Source organism: Drosophila tropicalis, unplaced genomic scaffold (assembly GCF_018151085.1).
Source record: "Drosophila tropicalis isolate 14030-0801.00 unplaced genomic scaffold, ASM1815108v1 contig_593, whole genome shotgun sequence".
NCBI classification, from domain to species: Eukaryota; Metazoa; Arthropoda; class Insecta; order Diptera; family Drosophilidae; genus Drosophila; species Drosophila tropicalis.
The window spans coordinates 847,924-860,371 of record NW_027173070.1 but is presented as its reverse complement, the minus strand read 5'-3'; the positions used below and the strand labels follow the sequence as shown (position 1 = coordinate 860,371).

The following is a 12,448-nucleotide window of genomic DNA, read 5'->3' as shown; positions in this document are numbered from 1 at the left end:
CGAAAGCCGACTAGAGCACATATTAAAAAAATATACAAAAAAAAAAAAAGGTTTAATGCCGTAAAAAGTACCAAAAAAAAAAAAAAAAAAAAAACCGTTTGATATACTCGCCAGGACAGTTAAGCTGTGTGTGATTTATTTCATAAAAAAAAGAAAAAACAATTAAAAAAAATCTTTTGATACTTTTATACCGTGAATCTCGCGCTCTGTGTTCGTAAAAAGCTTTCTGTAAATCGGCAAAGTTAAGTGACTTCTTGGACAAGAGATTGGTGAGTGTAAATAAGGATACACAGGATGCATCCCAGATCCATCTTTGATCTATAATTTGTCTATAAATTTGCATATGTATGTGTCTGTTAGATGTACTTGACGAAAAGAAAAGGGCTGTCAGTTTGGAGATAGGATAGTGATAGCATTGTATTGCACCTAAAATGCATGAGAAGAAAGTTAATTTTCAACAAATGGCATGAGAATAAATTTAAGTATGGCATGAGGAAACATTTTGAAAATGATAGGGGTTTTGCGCAGCATCGATAACAATTTGAAAAGAGTAGTCAAGGGGACAATAGAATCTTTTTTTTATTTTTTTGGCATGTTATATCATATAAATCAAGTTTGCTAAACAAGAACAAAAATATTTAGAATGAGGAGACTATAATAATTAACGTCAAACTTGAAATAATAAAGTAACATTGCCAGTCACAGTTTTATTTCACGAACGTTGTCAGCACTGCAGCTAGAGCTGGGACTCCAGCGATTAAAAACCCTCGACACATCGCACTTTGTTAGTGCTGAGTCGAGTAGAGTCCGTTAAAGTGAGCGGTCGTGGACTTGTAGCACACGGCTTATCACATATTTTTTGTGAAGAAAAAAATTATAAAAAAACCCAAAAAAAATAATAAAAATAAAAAACACAAAAATTAACAAAAAAATTGTAAAAAGTAGCAAAAATATAAAATTTCGAGCGTGTGTTGAAACCGTAAGTATGGAAAAGGGGAATTTGTATGATGAAATGTGGCTGGAGTGTGACGTCGTCGACGTTGACGCAAGATGGCGACAACGACATCGCAACAATAAAAAAACGTGTGCATAAAGATGAACAAAGGCGCAGCCCCAAGAAAATAGGCGGCCAAACGTCATATTTGTTATTTGTTTCAATATGAATTTTTAGGCTGATAACTTATGTATATTAGTAATATCAAATTGCTTATTTGACTGACATTCCGCGTTTGTGTGCGTATGTGTATGAGAGTGTGCAAGTGAGCTAATGTATATATGTGTGCACATATACATATGTAGAAATTTTCCAACCAACGAAATGAGAGAAAAAGAAATAGGCAACAACAAAGCACATGCCAGTGTTGCCATGCCGTGTATTTGACTGCTGTCACATGCGTCAGAGTTGCCACACATGCACGCACACATATAAACGAACAACGAACTACAAATCAAAAGCCACGCCGCTTTTTCTTTCTTTTTCGCCAATTGCCGTTCCATCCGGTTCGTTCCATATCTAGAAGAAAAAAATTTAATAAAATGTGTGTTATATGTGTTTTACTAAATTCTTTTCGTCTCTATTGCTTATAGGTAGACCTGATCACCAAATATGGCTTCTCTATACGTCGGTGATCTGCATCAGGATATCAACGAAGCAGGACTTTTTGAAAAATTCTCGAGTGCTGGCCCAGTTCTGTCCATTCGCGTTTGTCGCGATGTGGTTACTCGTCGCTCATTGGGCTATGCTTACGTCAATTTCCAGCAGCCAGCTGATGGTGAGTAATCCTCGATAGGAAAACTGAAGTTAACATACCATACATCAGGGAAATATAATAATAATTGCAACGCCGCTGCTCCCCCTCACCCTATTCGAGCGCTCCCCCGCCTGCAAGTAAAGAAAACACGTGTGCACACACAGACTGACAACGACACGCACACAAAGAGAACGAGGCGATGAGCCAGCCATGCACAGTGGTTCAAAGTCCAATATAGAGGGTGATAAATTTGTATACAAAGTGAATCTTGTATTTAATTGATATTTTCTCCCAGTGTGTGATTGGAATTTCCCTGTTATCATATGGCCCGGGTAGGAAACACTATAAACAGCTGCCGCCCCATTGTGTGTGTCAGCTGTGGAAATTTCTAGAAATAAATTATTATATGTGGGTTTAATGTTGTTTTTTCACACAAAAGAGAAAGGCTTGCTGTGTTTTGCTTATATTTGTGCCGACGAGACACGCCCACAAGCTGCAGATCTTTTGTGTTGCCAACTCCCTTCGGGTTTGCCATGTATGCAACTAAATTGTGTTTAGAATTTCAATTTCTTGCTAAAGCGAGGGGTAAACGAGTTTTGGTTATCTACATATGTGGCCCCTAGGATCATAAAAAATAAACAAATTTATCATCTGCGAATGACTCGATTTTCACAATTTACTGAAGTTCCAAATATGTATGTACAATAGGCAAAAAAATGGCATGACATATTTGTTTTACTGAGAGATAATGACGAGTTTAAGCAGGAAAAACAAAATATTATGTTTGTTTTACTTTCACTTGAAAAATCATTTAAATTCTTCGTTTTATTTTCCTCTTTCATGTTGTTTTCGTCTTCTGTCTGGCCTATTCATTAACATCACCAAAAATTCTTGTCATGCCACTGAACTCAACAACAACTAACCAATCCTACAACTTACTACAATGTTTCCTCTGCATATTCCTCCATTCATTCATTCCACTAACCAAAAAAAAAAAAACAAGCAGAGACAAAAAAGCGAAAACAAAACTTTCACTTGCTGTTGCTTCATGACATTGTTGTTGATTTGGCTTTGCTTTTTATGAAATTTGTATTATTGGATTGAGCTCTCTTCTTTCTCTTTCCTCCGCATTCCACAAAGTTTACTGACCTTTAGGTTTTCAATTTTAGCATTTTGCATCACTTTTTTTTGCGCACTTTCGTTTATGAGAATTCTGCAATTTCAATGAAATTTTGTATTTTATTAAAATCAATTTGTATTTAAATTAGAGACAAACTTGGCAACTTCTACCCATTGGTTGATCAAATTAATTTATTTTGATGCGACTAAGATTCAAAGTTTGCTAGATCAATATACGTGACTTACCGTGTGATTAGGCTTAACGGTTACTATTCACAGAAGTAGAAGCGTTACAAATTACTCTAAACAATCGTTTGCCACAAGGCATCTTCTCATTGGTTAATCAAATTTCACTACAATTTTGATTTGCCTGATTTAAGGAATGCCATAGGAATGTTCGTTAAATACCCTGTAAATATGTGGAACACATTGGTGTACTATTCACAGAAATTAAAAGCGCTACAAAGAGATTGGTATAGTTAAAAAATGGCAACTTCTACCCATTGGTTGGTCAAATTAATTTATTTTGATACGACTAAGATTCAAAGTTTGCTAGATCAATATACGTGACTTACCGTGTGATTAGGCTTATCACAGTTACTATTCACAGAAGTAGAAGCTTTACAATTTAAGCAAGAGTACATTGCACGTAAAGCAACTTATACCCATTGGTTGGTCAAATTTATTCTTTTTGATACAACTAAGATTCAAAGTTGCTAGATGAATGTTTACGTGACTTACCATGTGAATGGAATTAATCATTCAACTATTCACAGAAGAAGAAGCGGTACAAATTACTTAAAACAAACGGCCTGCCACAGGAGGTCATCTCCATATTGGTTAACCAATAGGAACCATAGGAATGTTAAGTGAATAGCCTGTAAATATGTGGAACACTTTCGTATACTATTTACAAAAAGTAAAAGCGGTAGAGATAGATTGGAATACTCAGAGAATGGCAACTTCTACCCATTGGTTGGTCAAATTAATTTACATTTTTTGATACGACTAAGATTCAAAGTTTGCTATATCAATTTACGTGACTTACCGTGTGATTGGGCTTTGGTAGCTATTCACAGAAGTAGAAGCGTTACAGTTACTAACAGAAAACTTCCTTTCAGAAGGAAACGGTATGGTTAAAAATCTTCCTTGTTGGAGTAATCTACTTGCTATTCGAAAAACTAATAACGCATGTGCTTTTTTTCTTTTTAGCTGAACGTGCTTTGGATACGATGAACTTTGATTTGATTCGCAATAAACCCATTCGCATAATGTGGTCTCAACGCGATCCTTCACTCCGTCGCTCGGGCGTGGGCAATGTTTTCATAAAGAACCTAGATAGACAAATCGATAACAAAGCCATTTATGATACATTTTCTGCCTTTGGCAATATTTTGAGCTGCAAAGTAGCTCTCGATGAGAAGGGCAACTCAAAGGGCTATGGCTTCGTTCACTTCGAAACAGAAGAAGCAGCCAATACATCGATCGAGAAAGTCAATGGCATGTTGCTCAATGGCAAGAAGGTCTACGTGGGCAAATTCATTCCGCGCAAGGAACGCGAGAAGGAGTTGGGCGAAAAGGCCAAACTTTTCACGAATGTCTATGTGAAGAATTTCACCGAAGAGTTCGATGATGAGAAGTTGAAGGAGTTTTTCGAGCCATATGGCAAAATTACCAGCTACAAAGTTATGTCCAAGGAGGACGGCAAGAGCAAGGGATTCGGTTTCGTGGCATATGAGACCACTGAAGCCGCAGAAGCAGCTGTTCAGGCTCTGAACGGTAGGGATATGGGTGAGGGCAAATCCCTGTATGTGGCACGTGCCCAGAAGAAGGCTGAACGCCAACAGGAGTTAAAACGCAAATTCGAGGAGCTCAAGAAAAAGCGACACGAATCAGTCTTTGGTGTCAACTTGTATGTTAAGAATTTGGATGACTCAATTGACGATGAGCGTCTGCGTAAGGAGTTCTCTCTATACGGAACCATCACCTCGGCTAAGGTTATGACCGATGAAGAAGGTCGCTCCAAGGGCTTTGGGTTTGTTTGCTTCATCTCACCCAATGAGGCCACCTGTGCCGTGACAGAGCTCAATGGTCGCGTTGTTGGCAGCAAGCCTCTCTATGTGGCATTGGCTCAACGCAAGGAGGAACGCAAGGCTCATCTGGCCTCACAGTATATGCGTCACATGACCGGAATGCGTATGCAACAATTAGGACAAATCTTCCAGCCCAATACAGCTGGTGGTTTCTATGTGCCCACAATGGCGCCGGGACAACGTTTCTTCAGCCCGCAGCTCGCCACACAGATGCGCAATACCCCTCGCTGGGCTCCACCACAAGTGCGTCCTGCTGCCACCGTGCAAAGCGTCCAAGCTGGCGCAGCTGCCGCCGCAGGTGGATTCCAGGGAGCTGCCGGAGCAGTGCCCGCACAATTCCGTCAAGCTGCCGCCGGGGCACGCGGTGCCCAGGCCCCCCAGGTTCAGGGTACACATGCTGCTGCCGCAGCCGCTGCAGCCAACAATATGCGCAACTCTGGAGCACGCGCCATTACCGGACAACAGTCTGTTGCCGCACCCAATATGCAGATTGCTGGCGCCCAGATTGCCGGTGGAGCGCCACAACGTGCTCCGAGCTACAAATACACCGCCAACATGCGTAACCCCCCAGTACAGCAAATGCAGCAAGCCCAACCAATGCCGCAATTGCAGGGCAAAAGTAAGTTAGCCCCCCAAAATTTATAATTATGACTCTTATTCTAATTTGTGTGTACCCTTTGCGCAGATCCCGAAAAGCTTCTTGCTTCGCTTTTGGCTAATGCCAAGCCACAGGAGCAAAAACAGATCCTAGGCGAGCGCCTGTATCCGATGATTGAGCGTATGCATGCTACTCTGGCTGGAAAAATCACTGGCATGTTGTTGGAAATCGAGAACTCCGAATTGTTGCACATGATCGAGGATCAGGAGGCCCTCAAGGCCAAGGTGGAGGAGGCTGTTGCTGTCCTGCAGGTACATCGTGTCACAGAACCAGCCAACTAGAGAGAAGGAAGAGAGTAAAAAAAAGCTCGACCAATAAATACCAACAAAAAGTAGAAATAGAAAAAGCGGATGAAAAAATGAACACTCGACACCCAAAAAAATTGTAAGTTTCAATCAGCACTAACTAACTAACTGAGCTTCAGATTTTAACTATATTTTTATTTTCGTATTGCAGTTTTTTCCTCTTCACTTTCAATTAATTAATGAACACGTTCGCCAAACGAAAACATGAAGGATTTGCAAAATCAGCAGAGGATGAATGAACAAATTGTATCGCGCGTTTCCTTTACTTTTTAAATTTTTAATTTTTCAAATTTTCACCTGCACACTGTCACTCAAACAGCAGTTCCAAGCCACTTATTCTTATCACATTATCAATTTTCACTTTTCGTACATTCGAAAAGATAAGAAAAAAATCATTTAATTTCGAACGCATTTTCGCAGTTACACACTAAATCAAAGAAATTTCTATGAAAAGAAGTAAAAAATCATTATAAAAATGGAGGAGATTTGATTAATAATTTAAATCCTAGAAAAGGCGATAAAGAACAATAAAAAAAGATGCATCATATGCAGGTTATAATAGTTTAAAAAAATGAAGAAAAAGTATCAATACAAGAATTACCGCCTTTTTCTCCTTTTTTAAATATGATTTTTACCTTTTCACATACATATATATATATGTATATATCTTATGTACTACTCCCACACGATACATACATAAATAGCAAACACCATATATATATATATACATATATATATATATCTATAAAATTGTGTTACATTTTAAATTTTTACATAACGAAAAATGTAAGATCAAACAATATATCTGTATTATGCCGAAAATTTGAAAAACAACCAAAACATTAAAAAGAAAAAACAATCTAGGAAAAAACGCGAAATAAAAGCGAAGATCTATTAAAAGCTGAAAAAAATCAAGAATCGAACGATAATGTGTTCCATCCCATGCTCCCTCCTACGACCCCCTTTTTCCAAACACTTCAAATTTTTCTTTAACAATGTAATTTTTTTCTCCTTTTTTTGTTCTTAAAACATGAACGATTTTTTAACAAAGAAAAAAAAAAAACAAAACACAAGTAAAAGAAAAAAAAATAAAATACAAAAAAATTGCAAAAAACGTATAAAATATAAAAAACGAAAAATGTAAAAGAAACAAAACAACAACAAAACTGAAATAAAAGCGAAGAGCAGTAGAAGATGAAAGAGAAACGGAAAGATTGTAAACCGCAAGAATATGAAAGTCAAGTTTTTGCTACTTTTGAAAAAAGGAAAAACAGAAAGAAAAAATATGTTGAAAATCAACAAGAAAAGAAATTTAAAACAATTTAAAAGAAAACAAAAAAACAAGAAAAAACATTACAAAAAAATTGCAAAATCTATGTAAAACCTAAAAAAAAAACACAAACTACAACCAACAAACATATATATATTATATACACATATTAAAAACATCAACAACAAATCACACATATATAATGAAACAGAAGAAAATAACAAAACAAGAATCAGAAAGTTAGTAAAGATTGAAGATAGGAAACGCTAAAGCGTAAAACAAACTTATGATGGATGAATAATTTTCGATTCGTAGAAGAAACGAGAGCAACAAGATATTTTTATGTTGATTATCCAATTTATATTGAAAGTAAAGAAATAAAAATCAGAGAAACAGAATAAAAGAGAATGTAATGAATGGTAGGTAAAGCCAGAACGCCACGTTTTTTATTTGCGTTCAGAGCCTTTTGTTATAAATGAAAAAAAGAAAATGGAAGAAAACAAAAAATACAAGAAATAATGTTTTTACAATACAACAACAACCAATGCATAAAAACAGATATATTAAAAAAATATATAACTCCACGCACCACCCACCGATCGCCGCAACTCACCCAATCCCCCCAATCTGTAAGTGGTGGTTTGGTTGTGTGTGTGTGTGTATGGGTCTGGGTGTTTGTGTGTGCGTGTTTGCAAAAATTCATATTTTTTTATTAAATACAAAAAAACCAAGTAAAAAAATGTAAAATCTCTAAAAAAAATTGCAAAAAAACCACTTTATATTTGAAACAAAATGAAAAAAAAAAAAGAAAATTAAAAAAATCTATATAATAACCAAACCCGGAATTGGATGAAGAATAATTATTGATGGTAAAAATTTGGAATTTGCTGAAGAAGAACAAATAAAAGCTGAGCGAGAAGAGAAGAAATAATAAAAATGAATAAATACCTTTTAATTTTTATCACATAACATATTTATGTATATTAGCAATAGCTGGATATATGTATCATTAATTTGTATAATTCATGAAAAAAAAAACCGAAAACAAATCAAAGAACATAGAATTGTTAAAATGATTGAGGTGAAAGAAAATGTAATAGGGCGCTCTGAATCCAGCAGATTTATACACAACCTTTCCAAAAAGTAAAGAGAAACAACAAATTTAACTGCAATAAAATTCCACTTCGGCAAAAAAATTTATTTAATTTTGTTTTTTTTTTTTTTTTTAATAATTGGGGCTTGTCTACAATTGATGACCGTGATAAATGTCACAGGTGCATTAGCCTGCTGAACTGTCTGGTTTGATTATTGATTCTATATTAAGATAATCATGACATCACGCCACATAAATTATCTAATTAAGATTATGCAACATTCACTCAGATAACGTGAATTTCTTGATCTTTTATCACCAAGGTTTTGAGCTAATTTGTTTCTATGCAAAAACTTGTTGCTAAGCTGAAATACGAAATAAAATACAGGCTAATCTAAAAGCATTGCATTTAAGATAGTTGCTAGAATTAAGCCATGGGGCAAAATTCGACGATTAATATAAAGTATTCCCAGCACATTTATTGTTGAAAATTCAAAAATTTATATTTTATTTTAATTCTTTGATTTTGATTTATACAATCTCTCTACACAACAACAGATATCACTTAATCTTGCTTTAATTTTGAATCGCTCGCTAATATCGCATTTTCCGTTTAAAAGTTTAACGAAGTGAAATTTACGACACTCTTAACACTACAATTAGACTAAATAGTTTTTGATATTGCCAGATTTGCTAGACGTAGTTATAGTTCTCGCCCTAATAAAAATATATTAATTATTGAAACAATACGCATTCGGCGTATTTAAATCAAATGGATCGGTACGCATTTTTTGCTGATTATCCTCAACAAAGCCTGTGATATCGGCAATGAGATTTGATCTCTCCGATGGACTGGGAGCACAGGGAGACCAAATTTTAATATCCTGATCAATTCCACTGGTGGCCAGCATACATATGCTAGGATGAGGTTGCACACAATTGACTATGGCACTGTCCGCACGATAGGCGGAGCATATTTTGCCCGTATCCCCCTCCCAGATATAGAAATTGCCGTCATCAGAGCCAGCCACAATGAACTCGCCATTGCTGCCCAAATAGTTGGCTTCTTTAATGTCTGTAGTGATATTACAATGCCCGCAATAACGTTGCATATAATCCTTGGAGGCCGAACGCAAGGCGAATTCGGCATTTGAAAAATGACGTTTACGGTAAATTTCATCATCCAGTGGTAGGAATTCAAATGCCGATTTACTCGCTCCCTGGTCATTTTTGGCATTCGATTGTCTATGATTCTCTTTGATGTCCTTGTTCAGCATGAGCACGCCATGGTTGTTGGCAAAGCTGGGAAAACGTTGTATCAGCGCCTGTAGACACTTTTCAGCATCCTGTGGACGATGTAGCTCAAGCAATGCACGAGCCAAACGAAAATGGGCCTTTACGTAGCATGGATCTAGGCGCAAAGCCTCATGACAATCCCGCAAAGCTGCATAGATATCACCGAACCACCCACGACGCATCAAAGCAGTAGCTCTATTGAGATAAAGAACTTCACCCTGCGGATACTTGGCCAAGGCAGAGGAATAGGCATCGATGGCGGCCATTAGTTTTCCATTTTGTAGAAATTCATTACCCTGTTTCTTATGCATCTCGATGCTGGATGGCAGACAATGGCTTTTATGTGATTCACTTTTTACCCCAGTCTCTGTTGACTGATGCTCCTGCGGCGCTGTATCTGCCGACGCCTCTTGTGATGCTGCTGGTGGTGGACTATAAAAAACTGGTGGTCTGGCATTGTACAAATCATAACGATAGATGTGTTCAGATCCCATATTGACCAGCAATTCGGTTCCATTCTCATTGAAGGTGAGATAAGTTATAGCCCGAGGATCATGAGCAATATTTGGGGTAATGTTGTTAACAATGTGGCCCGGAGCATAGTAGGTGACAGCTCCTGGAAAATAGAGACAGAAAATGAGAACTAGTGGACATAAGTGGTAGATATATTATCTACCCGTCGCATCTGTCGAGTCTTGAGATGTTGACAACTTGCGTCGATCATAGATCCGAGCATATGCATCATTGGCGCCGACAGCCAAATATTCAGTACGTCTTGGATTTATGGCCAAACATTTGGCTTCCGTTGTAGACTCCACCTGGCTACAAAGACTTAGCAAACGTACTCCATTGCTACGTTCTTCGGGACGACATTGATGAGATTCTCTCATATCCAATTGCAATATGCAACCATCCTCGCCCGCTGACCAAAATATATAAGGTGAGTCCGGCGCAGTGGCTAATCTCTTGGCTCGCATTAAATGGCAATTACAGGAATATAAAGTTTCATTCGGATGATTGATATCATAGACATAGATAAATTTATCGGCTGCACAAGTGGCCACAATATTATTATTATGTTTGGGTAGAAATTTCACCGAAAACATATTGCCCAAATGTTTAGTGTTTAGTGTAAAGACTCGTCGACGTCTAAAAGGATCCCATATCAGGACTTTATAATCATCCGACCCCGAGGCCAGCCACAGCCCATCTGTTGTGAATTCCAAGCAATTGACACATCCCTCGTGTCCCGTTAGTAGCGTCTCCAGTTCAATCTTATCTATGTAGGCAGCATTGCACTGCAGACGACGACGCACTTGCTCATTGACCGCCCAATCATAGCCAAATTGCTGACGATGCCAATGCAAGGCAGTAGCATTCAATGGCAACCTCCGGTAAGTTGCGCCAATTCCATTGTTCATCTCGATCTCACAGTGATAACGAGACATTATCGGCGGCGGGGTCATCAGAATTTTTTTTTCCTTTTTTTAGTTGTCGCTTGCCTTCGGTGATTACTTCATTTTGCATTTAGCAAACACCCCGCTCTTCTCTCTCTTTTTCTAATAAATATTGAATATAAAACAAAACGATGAAATAAATTTGATTTACGTTTCAATGTATTTTAACATCTACGTGTGTAATATTTTTTTAACGCATCAATAGGCAAAAGCCTTCTACTAAATACCCTTAACAAAATCTTGAATATAAATGGCTCGATATTGTGCCAACAGGCTAAAAGATTAATGAATTCTACATATTTGGTGAGGGTATTACTAATAAACAGCTGTTTTTACCAAGCGTAAGATGTGTGAAAATGCAGTGCTGCCAACTTTTGTCGATCAAAAAAAGCTGCGGGAGAAAACTAAAAAAAAAGCTGAAATTTAAACAATCTAAAATATTTGGATTTTGATTTAAGTCATTACAATCAATTTCCTTGTTGTACGATCCCGTAGTGCCAATTAATTATTTAATTATTTTATAAAATTGCATTTGGCGTAGTTGCTAGCGCCACTTCCATCGTCCTGGCGGGTAGAGTTTGCTTGGCCAGTGGAGGAGCAGGAGCGAACACGCTTGCTGCGTATTCCGTCCAATCAGTCGATTCGGCCACCTCCTGTGACCCGACCAACTCTGCCCGCCTCTTCTTGATCAGCCGCAACGCAGGATCCATCCCTAAGCATCTTCTACTGTGTAAGGTGAGCCCACGCTTATCAGTTGAACGGACAATATTGCACACAGTGCAGGTTTTTGTTGTCCGATCAACGCATTGCACCTGGTGCTTAATAAATAGGAGGATCGTCCTAAATCGTCGGCCACATAGCACGCAAATATGTTTCTTATTGAAGGGTATTCTGTACGTGGAGTGGGGTTTGGCGATCGGCCGTTTTGGTCGTTTTGATGCATCGGCGATCGGCTTTGATGCTTCCAGGACCTTCGGCAGTGGAACCAGTGCCACTGGAACCAATGGCACTGGATCCACTGCCGAAGGTCCTGGTATTTTTATCGCTTTCGACATCCGCTTCTGTGGAATAAAAAAAAGGATTTCAAAGATTTGAAAGGAAAAAAAGAAACAAATTTACTCACCTCCGCAGTCATGTGGTTGGCGTCGCCATCCTCCACAACGCCACCCAGTAACTGGAGGAAATCTGCCGTCTGAAAAAATGAAAAGAAAAGTGTTAAAAATTGAACTTACAAATAATTCAAACTCTCAAAATACTTACATGTTCGCTGGAGTCCAACGACAGTTGACATGTATCTTTATTATCGGAAGACATCTATTAAAAAATATTACAATGTACGATAAAAAAAAAAAAAAAAAAATGTCAAAAAACACTTACCTTGTTGTTGGCCAAATTTTAAAAAGGTT

General features: G+C 37.7%; 2 protein-coding genes across 5 annotated transcripts; one reads left to right on the top strand and one right to left on the bottom strand.

The window, feature by feature from the left end:
• The first annotated feature begins 252 nt into the window (after positions 1 to 252).
• On the top strand, positions 253 to 8,392 carry pAbp (poly(A) binding protein). 3 transcript variants are annotated; one of them, XM_068290714.1, is made up of 5 exons: positions 253 to 269; positions 1,588 to 1,772; positions 4,083 to 5,582; positions 5,649 to 6,005; positions 6,078 to 8,392. In XM_068290714.1, exons 2-4 carry the CDS (start codon positions 1,607 to 1,609, stop codon positions 5,900 to 5,902), a joined length of 1,920 nt encoding a protein of 639 aa, XP_068146815.1. In that variant the 5' UTR covers positions 253 to 269; positions 1,588 to 1,606; the 3' UTR covers positions 5,903 to 6,005; positions 6,078 to 8,392. The 3 variants fall into 3 exon arrangements, with proteins under 3 accessions (XP_068146815.1, XP_068146813.1, XP_068146814.1); XM_068290712.1 differs by lacking the exon at positions 253 to 269 and adding an exon at positions 784 to 979; XM_068290713.1 differs by lacking the exon at positions 253 to 269 and adding an exon at positions 1,389 to 1,500.
• Positions 8,393 to 8,766: 374 nt separating this feature from the next.
• adp (adipose) lies at positions 8,767 to 11,326 on the bottom strand. 2 transcript variants are annotated; one of them, XM_068290711.1, is made up of 3 exons: positions 11,270 to 11,326; positions 10,262 to 11,144; positions 8,767 to 10,201 (listed from the first exon to the last, which is right to left on the bottom strand). In XM_068290711.1, exons 2-3 carry the CDS (start codon positions 11,049 to 11,051, stop codon positions 9,021 to 9,023), a joined length of 1,971 nt encoding a protein of 656 aa, XP_068146812.1. In that variant the 5' UTR covers positions 11,052 to 11,144; positions 11,270 to 11,326; the 3' UTR covers positions 8,767 to 9,020. The 2 variants fall into 2 exon arrangements, with proteins under 2 accessions (XP_068146812.1, XP_068146811.1); XM_068290710.1 differs by lacking the exon at positions 11,270 to 11,326 and having other exon boundaries at positions 10,262 to 11,246.
• Between the last annotated feature and the right edge of the window lie 1,122 nt (positions 11,327 to 12,448).

What these genes read in the sequence shown, in the direction of transcription:
- pAbp (XM_068290714.1), top strand. Translation starts at nt 1,607, where the DNA reads ATGGCTTCTCTATACGTCGGTGATCTGCATCAGGATATCAACGAAGCA. An exon ending in TTTCCAGCAGCCAGCTGATG is followed by an intron (nt 1,773 to 4,082) that starts GTGAGTAATCCT and finishes TTTTCTTTTTAG; the next exon opens with CTGAACGTGCTTTGGATACG. An exon ending in GCCGCAATTGCAGGGCAAAA is followed by an intron (nt 5,583 to 5,648) that starts GTAAGTTAGCCC and finishes CCCTTTGCGCAG; the next exon opens with ATCCCGAAAAGCTTCTTGCT.
- adp (XM_068290711.1), bottom strand. Translation starts at nt 11,051, where the DNA reads ATGACCCCGCCGCCGATAATGTCTCGTTATCACTGTGAGATCGAGATG. An exon ending in AGACTCGACAGATGCGACGG is followed by an intron (nt 10,202 to 10,261) that starts GTAGATAATATA and finishes TCTATTTTCCAG; the next exon opens with GAGCTGTCACCTACTATGCT.